Below are 13,452 nucleotides of genomic sequence, written 5' to 3'. Positions count from 1 at the left end.
ATGGAAAAACTAAATAAGAAAATAAGAGGTATCACATTTTCTTACTTAGTTGTTCCATTATGGGGTCTCAGGGCACAGTCAGCTTTTGGTTAAACCACTGACTACAGAAAGACTCCAGTGTGTCTCCTGATGAAGTGCTGCTTTTTTCTAACATACATATCTTTAAAATTTCGTTTTACTTATTTTTGGTTTCTAACTTTTTATTTAAATTATGTTATTTTTTTCTAATGTCTTTGACTAATATTAATATTTGTTTGAAATAAAATTTCAAAATGAACTTCAAATTTCATTTTTCTGCTTTAAAATTAATTTATTAATTGGCAAGGCAGTAGATGCATCTTAATAATATAATATAGTTAATTTTAATAAACTTTACTTTTTAAAACATATGCCTAGTCAAAAAGTAACTCTGAAATAAAATTTTTTTAACACTCTTATAAAGAATTTTTAAAAGAAATAAGTTTACCGAAATTGTTTTTTTATTTATTTTTTACTTATTATCTACTGAAATATTGCATTTTTTAAAATTTATATTTTTAGAATTTTCTTGTAAAACAATTGTACTATTTTAGATCTCATATGAGAAATCCAAAGTTAGTGTATGTAACTGGAAATTTCATACCTTTTTCTGAGGAACGTCTTCCACTTGAAGGAACTAAAAATTTACTAGGACAAGCATTTTTTCACATATACTGGACCAGCTGCCAAGTTAGTGCATTACAATTATACTTATTTTATTTCTATGGACTATACAGTAAACTGACTATATTTGTTCACTGTTATTTTATTATAATTATTTATTTTGTTGCTGTTGATTTTTCTTGTTTTTTCTACAGTTATTTTTGTAATCTACCATTAGAAATAGTAATTTAGTGGTTCTAATATCATAAATAGGTTTAGAAATTATAATTTGTAATTTTTCTGAAATTATTTAAAACTGCTAGTTATTTGCTGAAATTTTATTTATTTGCATATATTTTGCATCGAAATTTATTATTATTTGCATATATTTTGCAAAAAAAAAAAAAAAAAAAAAAAAAAATAGATTTGCTGAACTTTTTATTTTAATATTTTTTTAAAGCTTTATAATTCATTTTGAAATGCATATATTTTTTGAACATGGATTTACAGCTTCTATAATGTTTCTAAGATATTTTTTCTTTTTTATATACTGAAAATAATCTTTTTATTTATGTTTATATCACCTTTTTATTTAGTTGTAGTATTTCTATTTAAGTGAATTTCAAGATAATATAAAGCTATAAAAGTTTGATATTTATGCTCATTTATATGCCAATATATTTGAAAAGAGGGAACTTTTGCAGGATAGTAACAATGCCATTTAGCATTATAATTACCTTGTTAATTGCTTTGTATACAGAGTGCAGCTTTTTTTTTTATACAATATAGTTATCTACAGATTTCATTTCTAGTTTTTTGGTGAGATAAAAATCATATATTTATTTACATGATAGAGTTAAGGGCGAGTGTTCTGGCATGCATGAAATCAAACAAGGTTGCATATCACTCTTTATTTAGGCATGGTGAAAAGAGCAAACATCAAAATTACACTGAAAATTTTGCACATCGTTTTATACATTAGGGGTCTTTAAAGGGAAAAATGACAAGTAATTATGTGTCTAACAAGGGATAACAATTATGATAGGCTAGAATAATTTGTAGGAAGTTTCTCATAGGTTTTCATATTTCCTTAAGGGATTGACTTATTATAGTGATTGTTACATTCTTTAATCTAAAATTAGAGCTAAAATGCCAGATGTGGATTACTATCTATGAGAAAGGATTTTGTTTGAATAATAAAATAAAGAGAATTTTGATAAAAAAAATTACATAAAAATACTTGCTAAAGTTGTTTTTATTACATATATACATATTATATATATATTTTTGTGTTTTATTATCAAAACTTTTAAGGGAGTTTATTATTTGATTGAAATATAGCATTAGAAACATTGAGTTTGCCTGTTTTATGTTTTAAAAAATGTATAAATTTTAAATAATTTAAAATGATTTTTATATTTTTTAGGATGTTGATCACTATAAGCAGTCAGTGAAGGAAAATATAAATAACTGGATCTTAAAATTAAAAGCGAGAAAGATTTATGATTGGCTAATTGTGGTTGTTGATCATTCAGAAAACAGAAAATCAAATAAAACTAAATTGCTTCCTCGAACTACAGTTTTAGACAAAGTAAAAAGTGACTTCCCAAGCCAAAGCTCACAGAGGTATCTAGTTTTATTTATTTATGTATTTAATTACTTTAATGTAGAAATAATTTAGACTATTAAGAATGATTTCAAATATATTTTTATTTAATTTTTATATACTTCATGATAAAAAAAATGTAATCTCTTTAAAAAAAATAAATTTTTTTTTGTACATAAATTACTAAACTTTTTCTTTTCATTTCTCAAAATCATGTATTTAAGTATGCTTGCTTAAGAATTTTGTAATATCTTAGATGAATGAATGAAGTGTTGATCTACACATTATAGTAAGCCCTAAAATAAAAAATTACAGAATAAGCTTAAAATGTTAAAATAAAGAAGTAGGTCAACATCATTTTTCGGGTATCAAAATTAATTTTTTAAGAGAAAATTACAAATCTTATAATTTACTTTCAAATTTCAAGAATTGATTTTGAGAATCTAAGATAATTTATTTACATAGCTTATATTTAAAAATTGTTTTTATTATCAGTTTTTTTACCCTTTGTTTAAAAAATGATTTACAATTTGAAAGATCAATTAAGTAAAAGTGTAGAAATAGAAAGATACAGTTTAGTACTTTCTTCCAAGGTAACCAGAGGTTAATTCTCTCTAAGTTTCAAAATTAATTACAAAGTTTGTCAACGGAAGACAATGCTGAGTATTAGAATGATTATAAGAATGATTTACAACAGAATGCAACAACCTATAAGACTGATTTACAACAGAACATGGATATTTAATTTTTCCCATTCAGCATCCCCATCTATTGACTAGTTTTGTGACTAAATTGAAAACTTGGTAAGAATTGTATCTTTCTAGTTTCCGAAATAGAATGCAGCAAATTATTCTACCAATTGCGCATTTTTTAAGTGATTTTTCAAACTGTTTGCTCCTTTTGGATAATCATTATGTTCATAAAATTATTCAATTAGGAGATCCATTTTTCTTGTTTAAAAATTTTATATTACAGGTGCATATCTCTGTTGGATCCAAATCGGAATGACTCTCGTGCTGCTGAATCTTGGCAGTTATTGCTGCAAAGAATACGTTGGTTGATTTTGCAAGCGTACAGCCGTCAATTGAGTTTGTTTGAAGAGCATATGCGTACTCAAAGGGAGAAACGAAATGAGCATGGTTGGAATTTTCAAAATTTCTTTTTTCTCCAGGAAGAGCTAGCTTTTGTTTTGGAGATGTTGGGACTCTATGATGAAGCTTTAGTGCAATATGACGAATTAGATGCCTTATTTACTCAATTTGTTATAAATTCAAATGTTGGAGGTGAGAATTGAAGATGCGCCAATTTATAATTCCATATGTTATCTTTCCATATGTTATGTTTATATGTTATCTTAATTTTACTGACTTCTTTTGACGTTAGAGCAATTATTTGTACTTCTCGTTGAAAAAAATGTATAACAACAATAAAAGAGTACAATTTCAATGGTGATTTTCATCCACTCACATTTACTCAATTTGTTATAAATTCAAATGTTGGAGGTGAGAATTGAAGATGCGCCAATTTATAATTCCATATGTTATCTTTCCATATGTTATGTTTATATGTTATCTTAATTTTACTGACTTCTTTTGACGTTAGAGCAATTATTTGTACTTCTCGTTGAAAAAAATGTATAACAACAATAAAAGAGTACAATTTCAATGGTGATTTTCATCCACGTAAATCTGAAAAGTGACGCCCGGTGGCTGAGTGGTAGCGCTTCGCGCTGTCGTGCCACAGGTCCCTGGTTCGATCCTCGGGCGGACAAGGTTGACTCAGCCTTTCATCCGTTCAATGGGTCGATAAATGAGTACCAAGTATGCTTGGGAACTAAACACTGAGGGTTCCGCGTTCGGCTGACCAACTGACAGAAACATCTGCTCCTGCACCCCAGAGCCCAACGTCAAGAAAACTGAGATGGGCACAGTAGGTCTTGGCCCTCTATGGGCTGTCGCGCCACTGAGTTTAGTTTTAGTTTAGTTAAATGTAAAAAGTGGTTTTTAATATTTTTTAAAATTTTAATTAAAATGAAACTTAAACTTAAAATATTTTATTCAATCTAATCTCCATAACAGTTATCATTGAAATTCGTAATTGTACATAAAATATAAAGAGAATTTGCTTTCTTTTAATTTAGATGTTCAATTTTAAGTATTTGTAATTTTTCACATTTAAATAGGAAATGGAAAACATTGTTTACTATTACTTTATGAAGAATAATAAGCCAGAAAAGGAATTTTTCTGGTTTCCTTTGATGTTAAAATGTGCAATACCAATAAAAGTAGTATAATTTCAAAGGTGATTTCCATTGCAATAAATGGTCTTTAATAATTTTCTATTTGAAGGAAAAATATTTTAGTTAGATTTGAATTTTTTTAAATTTAAATTCAAACAAAATTTCACTATAAAATATTTTACTCATTCTAGGGTTCATAACAGATGATTGATATCTGCCATTACATATAAAACTAAAGAAGAGTTTGATTTTGATTTAGGTGTTCAAGTTTAAGTATTTGTAAAGTCTTACACTTAAGTGGGTAATGGAAAATATTGTTTGTTGTTGTGTTATTGAAACATTACATGAAAGTACATTTCCTGGACTGAAATATAATAACTTTTATACTTTCTCTAATTTTATATTGCCCACATAACTTGAGCAATATGTATTTAGTTGAAACTTTAATGTTTTGTTTTGTAGAAATGCCTGAGTGGTTGTCTAGCTATTCAAATTCAGGTGATATGTGGTCTGGTGTTTGCTTGATTCGTGAGAAATATATGCAGCTGCGCGAAACTTTGTTGAATGGAAACCCATGTCTCTTAGATTTAAGGAACTATTTATTTTCAAGGCAGTGTGCTTTACTTTTATTGCTTTGTCGACCTTGGGAAGTTGCTCAAAGAACTCTACCCTTTCTTCACAACTGTATCAGTGAACTAAAATCCCTCGAGGTATGTTAATATTTCTCATTCAACATTTTTATAGTTTAGGGCATAGTGTAAACTAATATTAACTACAGACACATTTATGCAATTGATGAAAGTGGGCATTGATGATTATAATGCTGTGCATTTTCTCTCATTATATTTTGTATTAAAAATATTGTAACTGCATTCTTTATTGTATTATGTAAGTACAGTAGAGTCTTGATTATCCGAGTTAAAGTGGACCATGACTAACTCGGATAACCGAAAAATTCGATTAAAGCGAAGAGTATGAAAAAGGAAAGAGAAAAAGTAGCTATTAATGTAATATATTTAACAAACATGAACTTTATACAAATACACCACATAAAATTCATATTATAATTAAAAAGCTTACTTAAAAACACATAAAGAGCATACTTTACATACATAGATTTTACATTACTTTGGCGCTTTTGCAGCAATGTTTCAAAATTTTTTAGGGTAAACAGGAAGACTGGTGTCGCCTCTTCTTGCTGTTCTATATATTCAATAGCACTTTCGATAGCTTTTAGCCCATCTGTATGAAAGATTTTTATAGGTTGATTTTCATCTCACTGTCTTCATCTTTGCTAGATTCATTTTCAGTATTGACGATATTAACGATCATTTATGGGATCAAGTTGTTGAATTTTGTTTTCCTGAGTGTTTGGAAGATAAAATTCAGATTTTTTTCACCGATAGCTTTAAAAATAAAAAAAATGAAGTGGAACAAAAAAAAAAAAAACTTGAAATATTTTATAGCTCGGTTAAAGCGGAAACTCTGATAATCGGGGCTCTGATAATCAGGACTCTTCTGTATAATAAAAATAATTTTTTAAAATTATCATAATTTTGTTTATGTTTCTTTAAAATTTTATAAGAAAACATTTTAATAAATTTTTTTAAAACTTGTAATTGTTTCGTATTTGTATTTTTAGTATTTTTTTTTACTCTGTTTCAATATTTAATAAGTATCTTGAATTTTCATGAAATGTCAAATTTTGTCTGTGATTTTTGACTGACTGTGAACATGTTTTTTCTTCCTTTTTTGTTATTGTTTAATTTTTCTCTATTGATTTATTTTTTTATTTTGGGAATTTATTGGGTGCATGTATTGGAAAGAAATTATTTAACAATGCATATTTTAATGAAGAAATTTCTAAATAAAGAACTATGCTTAAGTCTGTTTTAACGTCTTTGGTAGAAAAAGATTAACCTTAAATTTTTTGGAAAATTATTATTTTTACTTTTAATTTTTTTTTTAATTAAGTGCAACATCAGTTTTTTTCTTTTTTGAATCTAATGTGGAAAGTAGGTCATTAAAAAACGAAAACAGATCTGTATATTTCACTACTGTAAGCTGTTTCTGGAAATCAAGTATCAATAACTTATGTTAACTTAATGATTTTTTTTTATAGATAGCCATGCCCCCAGGTTCTGTGGCATGCTGGGTCTTTCTGAGTTGTTTTGAAATATTGCAGACGTGTGAAAAATTTAGTGATACATCTCAAATAAAAGAGTATTCACTTTATTGTGCTGGACTATGGGCATATGCTCGCGAAAAGGTGCAGCTTAATATAATTTATCTTAATTTTTATAGTGTTTCTTAAGTATTTACTTCTTTGTATAAAGTAAATCTTGTTATCATGTTTCAAGTTTTAGTTTAATATAGAATAAATTAAGTTTTTAATGCAGTGTTGACATACTAACATTTTTTCTATCGAATATTTTGCAAACGTTAATTTTATTATGCAAATTTAAATTAAAAAATTTGTTGAAAGCAATCTAAATGAAAATATATTTTTCACTTTACTGTAATTTTACTGACATAGTATTTTGCGTTAAATAAATGATCCAAAGGAACTGAAAAGGCAAGATATTACCAGATAAAGAACTTCATTTGCTTAAAAATTTATATAAATAGGAAATAACAGTCAACATGTTTCAAGCACTCACAAAAGGTCTTGAGAATGGGTGTCTGTTTCTGAGTGCTTGGAACATGTCTACTGTTATTTTTTATTCCTATATTTTTGAAGTGAATGAAGTCTTTTGTCTGGTAATGGTATATGGTGGTTTCGCAGTAACACTCTTAAGATATTATAATAATTATTTACTTAGTATATTAAAGAATAAGTGTTTTTATTAATGAAAAAAATATATGTTGAATGCAAATATCCTCATTAATGATTTCTATTAAAGAAAAATGTAGTGTTAAGTATTAGAAGTTTTATTTTCTTATACTATAATACTATTAATTTTAATATGTCCTACTGAAATTTTAAATTTAGGATTTTTTTTGAAATAAACTTGAATTTAACTACTACACATAGCCAGTAACATTTTAAAATAATTTCTCTAAAATATTTAATCTATTCGTTTCTGTGCAACCATGCTATTGTTATGCCCAATATGATTTATTTGTTATGCTTAATTTTCAGAATATTGTAAATTTAGTTCACTGATGAAAATCAATAATTCATAAGGAGAAACCCTCCCCTTCAAACTGATAATGTACTTGTTTAAAAATCTTGAAATTCTTTATGTATATAATATTGTTCATTTTGTTTACTTTAGAAGTACAATACATTTTAGAATGTTTTTTAGCAATTGCATTTTGTTTATTTTTAATCTGGTACCTTTTTAAACCATCACACCAAATAAATGGATTTAAATTTTGAATCTACAAATGTTAAAATTTTCATATCTTAATATTTGGTAACCACTTTATTTCATTGACATTTTTTTAAAAAAAGTAACTGAACAGTGAGGTATTTTTTTAATTTTAATTGGTTGCATAAATTTAATGTGCCATCTATTGCAAGTGCAAAAAGTTAAAATTTAAGAACTTGAAAAGTAACAGAAATATATTTTATATAGCTCCATCATCTTGGAATTTTGTGTGGACTTATGCCAGACTTAAATGAAAATTCGGAGAAGCTTCATATAGTTGTTAGTCTTTTGGCTGGCATGGGGGAAGATCCATATCCTGGTATTTAAATTTTTTCTCTCTATTTTTTTTAAAATCTAAAATAAATAAACTTATAATTAAGCTTATAATTTCTTCTTTATTTTTTAAAATTTAAATCAATATTATATCTTTTTATTATTCTTATTAATTGGTTGGATAAATTCTGACTATACAATGTGTTCTGTAATCACTGTTTTTAAATCTTTGTCAAAAAAAATGTGCGAAATTAGGTTAGAAATTATATAATATTTAGTCCAAAAAAAAAAAAAAAAAAAAGGAAAAACTTTAGCAAAACTTGACAAATCAGTAATACAGTAAGCAAAATAAAAACCTGTTTAGTCACCATAGGAAACTAAAAGGAAGTGAAAGTCGATTATTATAAATATCTTAAAATTTTATCTGAAATCAAACTAATTTTGATCTTTTTAATTAATTCTTCATTTTTAGTGATTTATCAGTATATGATTTTGTTTTTGTTGCTTGAATATTATTTGGCCATTCCTTCCTTTTTTGCATAGAATTCTAAAAATAAACATTTTAATGGTAATTAGGGAAGGACTTCTTATATTTTTTTATTCCTGGTATAAAAATAAAATAAAAAATTGGTATATCCTTATTAATTTATAATATTGCAAATTAGGGAATTTTTTGTGTTTAAATTCAATTTAAATATGTATATTCATGTATGGAGCCTTACAGTGTTTTCTTCCTTACATGGAACTTTGAAAGAAATTTGTTTGATGTAACACCGTTTTAAATAATGTTTATGTTACTGGCAAAGTATGAAATCCGGCATTATATATAATGCCTAGGCATTATATATAATTCTTGAAACCAGCCGGCAAAGTATGAAATGATTTATATTTCACAAATGTCCTAGGCATTATATATAATGCCGGATGCGATTTAGGCAAAGTATGAAATAAACGCCCTGATGATGTTATTATGTAAATGATGTGCATGTTACTGTGAATGACCGAAATCGGTGGTTGTTGACTTTCACTGGTGAATGTTGACAATCAATAATATATTTACTGAAATATTTATTATATTCGATTTGATATTAGTTTATTCGTGGATATAATTACATTTATTCGATATTTTAATACTTACTGACGATAGATTAGAAGAAACATCAGTGTTTGGAGTATCAGGTAAATATATACCAGGCAATGATACTTGACCTTAAAAAAATATCAGTGTAGGATATACTGGGCAGTGGCTTTTGACCTTAAAAAATATTTCAGTGTAGAGTATACCGGGCAATGGCACTTGACCTTAAAAAAACATCAGTGTAGGGTATACCAGTGGCACTGAACCTTAAAAAAACATCAGTGTAGGATATACCGGGCAAATGTATACTGGGCAGAGGCACTTGATTAGACCTAGTATGAATAGACCTTTGGTAAATGTCTGAAATATATACTAGGTCTAGTTAAGTGCCACTGCCCGGTAAACATTTGCCCGGTATATCCTACACTGATATTATTTTAAGGTCAAGTGCCATTTGCCCGGTATACCCTACACTGATGTTTTTTTAAGGCCAAGTGCCATTGCCCGGTATACCCTACACTGATGTTTTTTAAGGTTAAGTGCCCCTGCCTAGTATTCATTTGCCTGGTATACCCTCCACTGATGTTTTTTAAGGTTAAGTGCCCCTGCCTGGTATACATTTGCTCGGTATACCCTCCACTGATGTTTTTTTAAGGTCAAGTGCCACTGCCGGTATACATTTGTCCGGTATATCCTACACTGATGTTTTTTTAAGGTCAAGTATCATTGCCCGGTATATATTTGCCCGATATTCGAAGCACTGATGTTTCTTCTAATCTATCATCAGTAAGTATTAAAATATTGAATAAATGTAATTATATCCACAAAAAATTAATATCAAATCTGATGTGGTAAATATTTCGGACATTCACCAAAGCAACTATGTGATTGTCAACATTCACAGGTGAAAGTCAACAATCACCGATTTCGGTCATTCACAGTAACATGCACATCATTTACGTAATAACCTCATCAGGACGTTTATTTCATACTTTTCCTAAATAGCATCCGGCATTATATATAATTTCTAGACAAAGTATGTAATACTTCTCATATTTCATACTTTGCCTAAAAACATCAGGCATTATATATAATGCTGGCATTTCATACTTTGCCGGTAACATTTATAAAATATTTTTTTCTCTCATAAGTATCTCCTAAGCATTTTCTCTCATAAGCAGTATTAGAGTGAAACATTTTAAATATTGACTGTATAATAATACTTCGCTTAAATTTTTTTAATGCTCTTTTATTTCTTAAGTTTATGTGTATGTTTTACTTTATCACCTAGATTCATTAAAATTTTTTTTAAAAAAAATATCAATAATCAACTTATTGAAATGTTTACATTTAATATTAGTTGGTGCTGAAAGTCCTCACGCTAAACTCAGAGCTGCACTATCATCTAAGGAATCGTTCTTAAAAAACTATTTGGTAATATTGTTTTAACACAATACATTTTAATTTTTTGATGTCTTGTTGTATAACTTATTAATGATTTGATTTAATTTATAGGAGTTATCTGAATTGACCATGGGAACTTTTAAACATAATCGAAGAATTAGAACTGCTCGTTTAATTGGAAGAGACTTGGCTCAGTTATACATGTAGAGTATTTGAAATTTGTTTATTTGTTGAAACTTATTTTGTTCTTCATTTACTAAGGTTCATGGAAGAGCAATTTCAAAAGTAACAATTTATTTAAAAAAATAAAAATAAAAATCTGTTTATTTATATTGTTTTAAAGATTTAATGTTTTTTTAATTTTTCAACATAATCATAAATTGGTTAGATGAAGCTATTTTTTTAAGATCCTATGTCAGTTTTTATGTTCCCATGCCATAGCAGCTTCCCAACATGTCCTTTGGAAAGCACTAACCCTAATTTCTAGCTTCAATTATTTGAATCATCTCTGAGAAATTTATTTTTTAAATAAGGGAAGTGGTATTAGTTTCTGTGAGCAAGTTCCAGGCTATAGGCTATATGTTCTTTTTAAACTGTTTGAGTAGAACAACATTTTGATGGACAATGTGTAGGTAAATGTTGTCACGGAGAATGTCTTACTCAACATTTCTATTTTCTGGTGTTGAAATACTTTTATATTTTCTCCAAGAAATACATGAAATTTAGCTTTTAGAGTTTACTCAACTTACAAGCTTGTTTTGCATATTAATTTATTGATAAAAAGTGCTTAAGTTAGAAATAAAAAAGTTTTTTTTAAGGCAAATGATTTTAATAAAAGCAAATTATTTTTAAATTTGTGTTTAAACATTTTTGAATTTTAAACTTATGTTTTGAAATGAAATTATATGGAATGTTTTTCATAACAAAATATTTAACAAAAATAGTTTAAATTTGGTAAAACTAGAATCTGCCTTATTTTTCATACAAAATATGAATGCATGTTTCTATGAAATATGAATGCATCTTTATTTTATTTTATTACTTGGCCTAATTAAAATATATTGATAAATCATTGTTGCATTTTTTACTTAATAATTTCAAACTTTACATTTTCGTTTTTTATGCAGGAAAATGAAGCAGCCTCAAAAAGCTATTTCATTTTTAGCGGATCTACTGAAAACATATAGAGAAGAAAACTGGGAAATGCTAACTGCAAATATACAGCAGGATTTGCTTCAGTGTTACGAAGACATGGGTGATATTGGGCGATATCTTAAAACTTGCATTAGACTTTCTGCATCTGTTTGTTTAAGTTTTGATCAACGAAAGGATTATTTTCAAGAGATAATTACTAGTAGTGAAAAACTTGGATCAGGTAATATTGCTAAATATGTAAATATAAAGATTTACATAATTTACTACACTCTGCTGATGAAACATCAATATAAGCTACAATGTACTGATAATCCTCTAACACAATCTTTTATTATTCTAATTTATGAAAAAAAATATTATCTGAAGTGTTATGATACGCCTGGTGTGTGAGTGGTAGCGCTTCGTGCTCCCATGCCACAGGTCCTGGGTTCGATCCTCTGGTCTTGCACGGTTGACTCAGCCTTTCATCCCTTCAGGGGGTCGATAAGTGAGTACCAAGCATGCTTGGGAACTAAACACTGGCGGTTTCGCATTCAGCTGACCACCTAACCGAAACATCTGCTACTGCACCCCAGATCCTATGGTCAAGAAAACTGAGATGGGCACATTAGGCCTGTATGGGCTGTCGTGCCACTGAGTTTAGTTTAGTTTACTTATGATTTTATTCATAAATTTTAACCTCTTCGCTGTTGGCATTGCATCTCATGCGTTCAGCATTTTAGTGCCCACATGGTCGGTGTTGCATGCTATGCAACGATTAGAAAAATTGCATCATTGACATATAATTCCTTGCTACTTACACGTCTCTTTAAATCCCATAATTATTTTTGTATTTCTGAATATTGCTAAGCAATGGCACAACTGGTCCCACTTTATTTACAATTTTTGCTGTGAAATTTCCAGCCTTGAACTGAAATCAAAGTTATTTTGAACTTTCTGTAATTTCGCTTTATTTTTCTGTAATTTCGCTGATTGACAGCCAAAGACTGATTGTAAAGCTGTTTTAAAGTTGGAAAATTAATTTTCCAAAATATTTTTTACCTAATTTTAATAATTATTTTATGCAGATATTTATCTTAAGCACCTTAAAGCAATAGAGTTAATAAATGTGCTATCATAGTGTAATTTAAGATAAAACTTTAATGCATTGCAGGGAGAAATGGAGATCAGTGGATGGGACATTGCATATTTCACCACCAATAGGTCAAGCAAAAAACTGATTGCTGAAAAAAATATTTTCTATTTTCGAATTTAGGATAGAACATATTTCAATTGTATGCAATAAAAAAATGCTTTTTTTTGGGTTAAAATTTCGAAAAAAAAAAATCCGACAGAGAAGAGGTTAAAAAGAAGTTCATTTCATTTTTATTCAAACAAAATACACAAAATTTTAAACAAATGTTAACATAATATGGAAGAATACATTAAATAATGTATCTGATAAAACCTTTTATTAAGTATCCATCAATTTCAATTTTCCAAAATACCAGTGAGTGTTAGATAACTATTAGCCTACTGATACAATAAATTTTGTTTTATTCAAAGTGTGTTTATTAAATTTTGTAATCTTTTTACTACAACTTACATAGAGAAGGAATTTTTTTAAATGTAAATCTAAGTACTGAACTTTTATTGAACTTTAAGCTGATTACATTTCCTGATCAAAAATAATCAGTTCTTGTCATATTATTCTATGAAAATG

At 27.8% G+C, this 13,452-nt stretch overlaps 1 protein-coding gene across 2 annotated transcripts in view; it reads left to right on the top strand.

Moving 5' to 3' along the window:
• Nucleotides 1-13,452, top strand: part of SIDL (SIDL trafficking protein particle complex subunit 10) — a 34,947-nt gene that overhangs the window by 3,280 nt on the left and 18,215 nt on the right. The window contains exons 3-11 of one of the 2 annotated variants that reach the window (XM_016054040.4): nucleotides 573-708; nucleotides 2,048-2,247; nucleotides 3,203-3,510; nucleotides 4,929-5,176; nucleotides 6,589-6,735; nucleotides 8,048-8,159; nucleotides 10,552-10,625; nucleotides 10,707-10,798; nucleotides 11,723-11,970. In XM_016054040.4, the coding sequence (XP_015909526.2) occupies nucleotides 573-708; nucleotides 2,048-2,247; nucleotides 3,203-3,510; nucleotides 4,929-5,176; nucleotides 6,589-6,735; nucleotides 8,048-8,159; nucleotides 10,552-10,625; nucleotides 10,707-10,798; nucleotides 11,723-11,970 (1,565 nt within the window). Of the gene's footprint in view, nucleotides 1-572; nucleotides 709-2,047; nucleotides 2,248-3,202; nucleotides 3,511-4,928; nucleotides 5,181-6,588; nucleotides 6,736-8,047; nucleotides 8,160-10,551; nucleotides 10,626-10,706; nucleotides 10,799-11,722; nucleotides 11,971-13,452 lie in introns of both variants that reach the window. The other variant, XM_071185663.2, reaches the window with a different exon arrangement.

Source organism: Parasteatoda tepidariorum, chromosome 5 (assembly GCF_982258835.1).
Source record: "Parasteatoda tepidariorum strain Cologne lab strain chromosome 5, Ptep-v5.0, whole genome shotgun sequence".
Taxonomy (NCBI): domain Eukaryota; kingdom Metazoa; phylum Arthropoda; class Arachnida; order Araneae; family Theridiidae; genus Parasteatoda; species Parasteatoda tepidariorum.
The sequence above is the reverse complement of the archived record's forward strand: the minus strand, read 5'-3'. Positions and strand labels throughout refer to the sequence as shown.